Source organism: Apium graveolens, chromosome 7, assembly GCF_009905375.1.
Source record: "Apium graveolens cultivar Ventura chromosome 7, ASM990537v1, whole genome shotgun sequence".
NCBI classification, from domain to species: Eukaryota; Viridiplantae; Streptophyta; class Magnoliopsida; order Apiales; family Apiaceae; genus Apium; species Apium graveolens.
The window spans coordinates 188750251-188760488 of record NC_133653.1 but is presented as its reverse complement, the minus strand read 5'-3'; the positions used below and the strand labels follow the sequence as shown (position 1 = coordinate 188760488).

General features: G+C 34.8%; 2 protein-coding genes across 2 annotated transcripts; both read left to right on the top strand.

Annotated features, from left to right (window-relative positions):
* Positions 1–540: 540 nt before the first annotated feature.
* On the top strand, positions 541–4501 carry LOC141670622 (uncharacterized). The gene is made up of 3 exons (XM_074476556.1): positions 541–975; positions 3646–3883; positions 4087–4501. The coding sequence occupies exons 1-3, from the start codon at positions 628–630 to the stop codon at positions 4236–4238; spliced, it is 738 nt and encodes a 245-aa protein (XP_074332657.1). The 5' UTR covers positions 541–627; the 3' UTR covers positions 4239–4501.
* Positions 4502–4740: 239 nt separating this feature from the next.
* LOC141672949 (pentatricopeptide repeat-containing protein At3g14330) lies at positions 4741–8254 on the top strand. The gene is made up of 2 exons (XM_074479644.1): positions 4741–6744; positions 7839–8254. The coding sequence occupies exon 1, from the start codon at positions 4784–4786 to the stop codon at positions 6713–6715; it is 1932 nt and encodes a 643-aa protein (XP_074335745.1). The 5' UTR covers positions 4741–4783; the 3' UTR covers positions 6716–6744; positions 7839–8254.
* The last annotated feature ends 1984 nt before the right edge of the window (positions 8255–10238 follow it).

Here is a 10238-nt window from a genome sequence, read left to right as displayed (position 1 = left end):
TTTTTTTGAATAAAAATTGTATGTTTAAATTTTTATTCAAAAACAATTTGAAAAAAATATTATGAAGCTATATTTTATAAAATTCTCGAAATATATGCCAACAGTACACGTATATATCCCGTTGGGAGGGAGGTAGTATCATTTTCTTTTAAAAAAAATTATGGGTGTCAAATGCACATGGATCCCTGTACCATTTCAATAAAAACTTTTGTATTCAATTGGATACATATGACATTTTTTAACACAAAATTGCAAGAGAATGTTATTTACTCAGACTTCTTCTCCTAATTTTATTTTATTTCTTAAAACCCAAACAATGTATGATTGCATTTGTATGCACCACATCAGCACCTGTCCATTCTTTTTTATTTTTTGAATTAAATAAAAAACACATGTCCATTTAGTCAAATACAAGGCTGTTGCGCTCTCTACCAATAAATTTTGTTATCCATGTTCCCTATTTAATTTATTTATTTTTAAATAAAGTGACAAAACACCAATTTATTTTTTAAAAGATATAAAGATATTTTTTATTTGTTAGCGCCTTCTCTGATCTGTTCCACAACCATTACCGATACTTGTACTTGAAGCTTAATTTCCTAATAATATCACTGTATAAAAAATACCATGGCAGCAGTAGACGATTCCACACTTAACGGCGTCGATTCCGCCGATAATATTAACGGCGATCCAACTGAAAGACTTAACGGCGTCATTATAGATGACGAAGAACACTCATCCCAATCTAAACCTAACATCAATGAAGATCAAATCACACTCTACTCACTGTTTGATGACGTCATTAATCACATTTTGTTTCCACACGAATTAGAAACAACAAGTTTCGTTAATCGTATCAAAACGACGGCATCTCGTAACTGGCCGTTGCTTCCAGACGCTTCTAGAAATACTGGTCGCCGTGTTCTCTTGTGGACTCGTCAAGGCACTGCTCTCCGTTCGCTTCTTGTTGTTTCGGTGAGCTTCAGTGATTTAATAATCTCGATAAATGAATAATCTAGATAAATTGATATGTTTTGCGGATATTTGGTTATTGAGGTTTATGTGTTGTGCATTGTCGGTTTTATGTTTGTTAGAATTCTTTTGATTTGTTGATTTATATTGGAATGTTTTGTTTTTTCGTAAATGTGTTGAATTTGGTGTATTTAAGGAAAGTACTGAAATTTGGTAGAAATGATTATGTTTGTGGAAATGAATTAAAATGTTGGATGTGGAAGTCACTTTATGTACATTCGGGTCGATTGTGTTGTGTATCTCTTGGTAAATTGTGTCAATTGGTAAACGAGTTGTGTTTGAAATCGTGTCAGAGATTTCCCGAAAGTCCAGATTCTTACTATGCATATTCGGTTTTTTCTTTCATCTGGCATATGATGAAGGACGTAATGCATAATCCTTGGTATGTAACATTATGGATAAACCTTTTCCTTTGGTGACAATAGGCTGAGTGTTTGAGTCTCGGTGTAGGTATGTGTGTGTAAGAATCAGCGTAAGGGCTCTGCGCCTGTCAGTTTCGCTGCTCGCCTTTCTCAATAGTTCAAAACTGATAGTTTTATGGGAGGATTAATGATCTTCTAAAATCCTGTCATGAGCTGCAACTTTGTTGTCACTTTAAGAGTTGCGGTCATACTAACTACCTTGGAGGTGTTGGATTCTTTAGAGTTCGTTGCATCTCCTGTGGTTATTTTATCACAATTGAGGAATAAGGTTAAGTTTTTGAACGTGACATAGATTATTTGAGGTTGGACATATGAAATGTGTCCAGTCAAATATGATCTTCAGGTTTTACTTTTGGATTTGGGTTAAAGAAATTACTCAACAAAATGTTCTAATATTACCTCATACAATCAAAAAAGGTTCCTACAGAGATATGAAATTTTAACAGTAGGAAAGGAATGAACTGCAACACTGAGTGGTGAATAAGTGCACACTGTAAACAATAAAAGCACGTAGCTGAAAGTCACTTCCCCTGGTTCATCGACTTCCATACTTACAGTCACATAATAGCATTAACTTACTTTCTCTCTTGATTCTTTTGTGGTCGCTGGGGCTTGCGCAAAAGGCTACACTAGAAGCATAAAGGTTGTGAGTGGTGACATTGCCAACATGAATCTGACCAGCAATATCTCTCTTTCAGTGATTTCTATGCACAATATGATTAATTTCGACCATGGAACATAGGTAGATATAGAGGAATACAAATTATTTAAAAAAAGTTTAGGAAGATAATTTATAAAATTTTAATTTGGGTTAAAATATATCTAAAATAGTTACATTAGGACTTTCGGCAGGGTAGGCTATAAAGCTGTTTCACCCAAGTGCATAGCAATATTGCTTCTCTATGTTCCACATTTATAGAACTTGAGAGCCACACATAAAAAATTTACTGGAAATATGTATAATGCTTGTTATTAGTATTAGGTAGCCCCATATTGTTGATGAATATATCCTCATCAACAAGCGAGAACATGGCTCATTTTTTTTGTGGGGGAGGGGATGGGGTGGTGGAGGTCCGGACTCTGCCTTCTTGCCAGTACTTCATCCACACGTATTTAAGTGAGGTGGTAAAGCATCAGGAGAGTCATTGTCATTATAATAACTTGGAAGTCAATGATAACAAATACAATTCACTAGAGAAGTCAAAATGGTTGATTGAGTTACTCATATATACTAGCTTAGCTTGTTCTTGTTATTCAGTTAAGATTTGTATGTACGAAAAGGAATCTATTTGCACCAACTTTCTCCTATTTTTACTTGAGCCTTCTACTGCTGCTGTCTTTCTCTAATTCTCTCGGCAAATTCTGATATGTCTCTATTCTCCTCTTCCTCTCTCTATTTATGTATCCAAATATAGGAAATTTCTGGTGTGTAGATAGAATCAAGTTTACATGGTGATTATTAGTTGCTGTTTAGGATTAGAGGAGGAATGACACTCGAAATTTTTCATAAAGTTGTCGTTCACCTTGGCCAGTTCAACAATGTTCTAAGAAAATGTTTAGTTGGTGAATAAGACACTTGACCATCTGAATGGATTCATCTTTGAAATTTCCCTGGGAATATTTGGGGAAATGGTAATATTTGTAAGAATGCTTGCTTACATGTTGTAAACTCTTAACATTTGAAAGAATATGTGCTGGCTAGATTAAACTACATGGTACCTATTGAGGATTCTTGGAGTTTTTGTTAGGTTGGTGGTGTAAATTAAATGTAAGGAGATTGGCGAAGAAATTGGAGGTGGAAGGGACGAATGAAGTTGAAAATATCTAGAGTAGGAGTATGAATATTTAAAAGATGGTGTTTCAGAAGGAAAAAATAAGATGTAACAGAATGTGGTAATGTAATGAGCGGAGATTGATAATCTGTAAATCATACATAAATGTCAACATCTTGGCTGACAAAATATTTCATGTCCATCTCAGTTCATCTTAACTAACCAGTAGCCACATTTCCATTCATAATGAACCGTTTACGTCACTGTTAGTTAACTTTTGAACTTTACTTGGCCCATATAGTCATCCGGCCCTGTTAATGAGGATTTGAGTTTGACTAATTATTTCTTCATTTGGTTTGTTGGAGTTTGGCATTTTAACTCCTCACTTTCCCTGTTTTGATTTTTTGCAACTTGTGCAGGTGGGAACAGTCACTTTTCTGGCATTGACAGGATGTCTAATATTTATGCTTTTTTTCCTGGTCGCAACTATGAATGCTGTTGTGATCTCTTTTCTCCTGTCAATAGCAGCAGCTGGAGTCTTCTTGGCTTTTTTCTTTACCTGTGTAGCGGCTGTATATGTTGGAGCATTATTCATAGCTGCTTTTGTTATATCCACTGCTACCATATCAACAATCATAGCAGTCATATTTGTTGCAGGTACGGCCATCTATATCTTTACCCTTAGTTCATTATATTTATTTTAGTTTATCTAATAAGATAAACAATATTTGTATTTATTTTCCACAGTTTTTGTATTTGAGTTGGTATTTTAACATTTTTAGCAGTCAATACTTCGAGTTAACAGACCTTTACAAGTTTTCAAATGTTATAAATCTTCATTCCTATAACAACTGAACCAGGTTGGGTTGGATTCATCTATAGCATGTGGTTGTTGATTAAAAAGAGTGTAGATCTTGCTTCCCATTCCCTGAACGTTGGGTCAGCATTACCAGTTTTCTCTTCTGCTCGGAATGCTCAAACCTACCATGAGCTGCATGAAGTTTCAGATTGATGTTGTAGTTCATAGAGAAGTGCACATGTTAGGATGCTATCTGCTGTTACTATCTGTAACTGTTGGTTTCCTTCCTTGCAACTCTATCTTCCGCAGTAGCATTGTAGTGTTTTCATCATAACACATTTCTTGTGCATAGTCGGTAGTATTTACCTGCAAGTTTTTGTATCTGTTTAATGTAATTATACAGAATAAGTTGTTGATATACTAATCTAAATCAAATAAAGCTAATCGATTAATGAAAGCATACTATTTATTCAAAAGTTTATGTAATACCTCATCCTGTTTATGTATACAAAGCATGCATCCTACAAAACTTGAGTCATATATATTTTTTTTTAAAAACTTGCAATTGCACTATTTTGATTCGCTTTTCGATTTTATTTTTTTCCCAATGAATAGGTTGCAAAAAAAATATTTTAGCAAAAAAAAAATAAAAACTCTATTTTCAAAAATAAAAAACAACTATTTTTTTCTCGCTCAGAAATGAAGTCCTCCTCAAACATGGAAAAATATGAAACACACACTCAAATCTAACTAAAGCCATGATGTTCTTACCCGCCATTTGTCTCTCAACTAACATAACTGCCACTTCAACTCCTTTCATTTCTCCTCAAAAACCCACACAAACACCCTCTAATCTTCTTAAATCTTTATCAAAATCTGGTAAATTAGATGAAGCTCTTCACTTAATTGAATCTAATCCCACTTGTTTAACTGACCCAAATCTAGATGCTTATTCTTCATTTCTTCATTCTTGCATTTCCAAAAAATCATTACATCATGGTCAAAGATTGTATCTTCAACTTCTTTTATCAAAGAACAAGACCCATCAAAATCTTCTTCAAAACCCCATTATTAAAAGCAAGATTATTACTCTTTATACTGTATGTGGTGAAATTGATGAAGCTCGTCGAGTTTTCGATGATGGGAAATCCAGGGATGAGGCTGTTTGGGTTGCTATGGCAATTGGGTATTCAAGAAAAGGCCTTTTTAGGGAAAGTTTGGAGCTTTATTGTCAAATGTTGTGGCAATGTGTTTGGGTTAGTAATTTCGGGTTTTCGACTGCTTTGAAGGCGTGTTCAGAGTTGGGTGAGGTGGGGATTGGGAGAATGGTTCATGCGCAGATTGTGAAAGCGGGTGATGAGGTTGATCAGGTGGTGTTTAATTCTCTTTTGAGGTTGTATAATCAATGTGGGTGTTTTGATGATGTTGTGAAGTTGTTTGATGAAATGCCTCAACGAAATGTTGTTACGTGGAACTCGTTGATTGATGGGTTGGTTAAGCGCGGTCAGTTGTTTGAGGCGTTTAGGTTGTTTAGGAAAATGCAGGTAGAAGGGACTGGGTTTAGTTGGGTTACTCTTACTACGGTTTTATCTGCGTGTGCTAAGGTTACAGCTATATATAGTGGGAAAGAGATACATACGCAGATTGTGAAGTCATGTGGGAAACCCGATGTTTTGGTTCTTAACTCGCTTGTGGATGTGTATGCAAAATGTGGGGAAATGGATTATTGTAGTAGAGTGTTTCGTATGATGGTAAGTAAAGATGTGACTACATATAACACGGTGCTTAAGGGCTATACAATTAGTGGCTTTATGACAGAAGCAATAAAGTTATTTGCTGAAATGATTGACTCCGGATATTATCCGGATGAGGTCACATTCATCGCCTTATTATCGGGTTGCAGTCATGCAGGGTTTATGAATGAGGGGAAGAATTTTTTTGAGAGAATGAGTATGGAGTTTGGGATTAAGCCAACTTTAGAGCATTATGCTTGTTTGGTTGATTTGTTAGGTAGATCTGGGAGAATCAAGGAGGCCTTAGAGGTTGTAAAGAAGATGCCTATGAAGCCAAGTAGTAGCATCTGGGGTTCATTACTGAATTCATGTCGATTTCATGGAAATGTTTCCTTGGCGGAGTTGATTGCCACAAAGTTGTTTGAATTAGAACCAAGTAACCTGGGTAATTATGTAATGCTATCAAACATCTACGCAAAAGCAATGATGTGGGACAATGTTAAAAACGTTAGAAAATTAATGGAAAATGAAGGACTAGAAAAGGAGCCTGGATGTAGCTGGATGCAAGTAAAACATAAGGTACATACTTTTGTTGCTAGTGGGAGTTCTGCATTTCGTGATACTGAAGAATTCAGAAAAGTTTGGAATGACTTAACAGAAGCAATGGAAAGAATTGGATATGTCCCGGATACAAGATCTGTACTTCATGATGTAAATGATGAAATGAAGACAGAGTGGGTTTGTGGCCATAGTGAAAGGCTTGCAACAATGTTTGGGCTCATCCACACCGGATCCAGGATGCCGATTAGGATAACCAAAAATCTACGCGTATGTTTAGACTGTCATATATGGATGAAGTATGTATCCAAAGTGATGAATAGGGTGATTATTTTGAGAGACACAAATCGCTTTCACCATTTTAAACAGGGTTCTTGCTCCTGCAAAGATTTCTGGTGATCGCTCAAGTGGACTGTTCAAAATTGTTTGTAAGTTCTTCCTTAAACAAATAAATAATATTATTTTAGAAGTTTGAATTTAGTATTTTAGCGAGGCTATGATTATGTGCGTATTTATATGGTGCTGTGGTAAGGTAGACCATATGAATCCTTCATAATAACTATATCCAAATCGTTAATCGCAAGCAGGTATAGCCACATAAAAAAAAATCATTTATGATTGCAAAATGTGACCTCGCTCATTCAAGATGACTGGCATGATATCAATGTTGCAACCTCTTGTACGTAAATATCCAATCATAATTATTTTCACCGACTTTATATACTTGTTTGCGTCAGTTATGAGCTAATTCCTCCACATAATTAAGCTGTAATTATGAAGTATTCAAAAAAGTTGTGAATATATAACAAATTCTTGTCTTAAGTGTTCTTGAAAATAAAACACGGAGACAGTAAATAAATGTGATACCTTCTGAGAAAATTGCAGTAAGTTATAGACCAGTACATTATTGCGGAGTTTATATATCCTCGTAATGTAGATGTTGTAATCGAATTCTCTCTGACGACCTCTGGAAGCATTTAGTCTGGATTTTCAAGTTTGACTATGTCTTCTGTTAACTCACATTAATCCACTGACACCAGTCTACTTTTCTTTATGTCCCACGGCAACTCGTAATGTCGCATCCCATAAGCTTCTCGACCAGGGCCAAAAGCACCCGATGGTTGATCATATTTATGCCACTGCATAATCCGTACCATGTAAAAAATGGCATATGTTGCACCATGATTCATTTATACATTCAGTTTCGCAGTCTATAATTGCCCTATCAATATTTATTATCCTAGCCTACTCGTAAAAATTGCATTTAGAAGATGTGCTGAAGCAAAAAGTGCAAATAACAGTGTGACCAAATTTGTTATACATGCATGAGCTCAGTGCCATTTGCCTTAGATTTCGGTGCAAACAATTCAATAAAGAATGTAACATGTACAAACTTAAAGATTGGATATTAATATGTTGCGGTAGAACGCATATGTCACTCTTATTTTATTCCTGAAAACCATGGAGGCTGGAGATACATATTACCTGATTTAGGTTTTTTTTTGTACTTGTCAACATGTAGATGATAAAAAGAGCTATTTTTGCTACTTGTGACCACATTCAGCTGATTGTTGCATATTACTCTGCAAAAAATGGAGAACAACTCGACAGACACAAATATCCCCGGGGTCACAGGAAGAAATGCATCCTACTTGCTGATATCTACTCTTCTAGTCTTCTTTAAGTGCTCGAGACATAATGCTTGTCTGCATGTTAAGACTTTCAACAGCTGTATATTATCCATCTAGAAGTTCATTTTGAAGGTCTAATTAAACCTCATTTATATCTACTGGACCGGACTTTGCATTGCCAATGTGATTTTTTATTCATCAGCTTTAGCCATTGGTCCTCAAATGAGTTGTGTCTTGACTAGTTTGTATAAAAAACCGAAAATTATACTGATGCCCTCTTTCAATGTTTGATTCATTTTTACTTGTACGTCATGAAGTTGTAATTGTGAAGCTGATACCGAGATAGACTGCTCATAAATTGCTTCCTGAGTAGGTTAACATGGAACTGACATGACCTCCTCCGTTCTTCGACATCTAATTCACCTTGCTGGTATCAAGATCAATCAAAGTTAAAAGAGTCATGAATCTGGTTTGAACTTTGCTTCACTTGTTTTGATCTTTCTGCTATTATTTCCATCTTGATTTCTCTCATTTTGTAGTTTTAGTTGGTTCATTTATCAGACTCTCTAATAGAAAACTCAAGATGATCGTTCTTTTGAGGATCTACCTGTGTGTAAGACATTTCAATTTACCTTCTGATATTTTCAAAGAATCTGATATACGTTTAGTTTCGTAGATACGATTGGCCCATCTTTTTACAATATATTTTCAAAGATTTTGAAGAGTATATGTTTAACTTCGCCTTCAATAGACTTTGCAGTTTGTACCTCCCTTTTTCCTTTATTAATAAGCGAAATTATGTATAATTTAGTGCTAAAGCCTAAAAGTATAAAAATACAACATTTTGGTATTTATATGACATAAAACTTCTATTCTCTATAAACTTTGTTTTTTTAACACAAAACGACTTCTATTCTTTGAAAATTTTATTTTCTTTTTAGTTAGTATTCATCCAATCGTCTATCTACTTCATAAAATAAAAATATTTTTTAAATGATTTATAAATTATATAAAAAATTTATTAAGTTACGTTAAATTAAGTAAAACAACTTATATTTATTTTTAATTTTTAGAAAACTACAAACTACTAGGCAAACTACTAACACGAATTGACTTATATTCTATGTAAATTTTATTTATTTATAAATTATATTGAAAATTTATTAAGTTACGTTAAATTAAGTAAAATAACATATATATACTTTTATTTTGAAAAACTACTAACTACAAAGTTGTTATGGATAAAAAACTAAGGTTTATTATTTGCTGTATTTATTACCAAGATTCGGGAGCTCAAGGCCTTTAATGGCTGCTCTCGTGTTTCGTGGCTCGATCTGCCTTTACGAGATGCCTACATATCTCTGTGAATTAGAGAATCAAGCCAAAAAACGTAGTTCTGATTTGTGGGGTGAGGCCCCTTATATAGATGTTGGGAGTCCTTGAATTGGACTTGGTATAGGAGACTTGGTGGGCAAGTCTCATAATTAGAATGGACTTTGAAGTCCTAGATAGTAGGAAACTGATTACTTATCCTTTTAGGTCCCCTTGAGGCTAATCTCTAAGGATTTATATCCTTATCGGGACTCTTCTCAACATCTGATTTTCCCCTTATTAATTAATTACGAAATTAATTAATAATCAGGGCTTTTGGGCCTTTTTTATTCCATCAGGCCTGATCTGGTCCATCAGGCTTAACATTTCTGGTCTGAGTATCATATATCTTTTTATTGGGCCTAGCAGTCCACAGCTTGTACAATTTAATGCAGTATTTAATTATACAATTATAATTTATTTATCCCTATCATTTGCCCCCCAACTTTTGGGAAACATTGATTAGGTTTCGCAGAAGTTAAGTCTATTCGTTCCCTTACAGGGTTTCGTTTTTCCGTAAAGTGTGGAGCGACCTACACATTTACAATGAATTTTCCTTTTATTCAGGAATTATCTTAATTTCCAGGAATTTTTTCCCTTATTTCCGCGATTTTTCCCTAATTTTCTGGATTTTTCCCTAATTTTCTGGGATTTTCCCTAATTTTCTGGGATTTTTCCCTAATTTTCTGGGATTTTCCCTAATTTTCTGGGATTTTTCCCTAATTTTCTGGGATTTTCCCTAATTTTCTGGATTTTTCAGATTTCCAGCCCTTTTTCGACCAGGATCCTAGTCGAAATTTCGACCTGGATCCTAGTCGAAAATAGGGGTCAGCCTTGTCATCCTGGTCGAAGGATTTCGACTAGGATTCACGACCTGGATTTCGACCTGAATTCTGGTCTTTATTACCCGTTATTTTCGG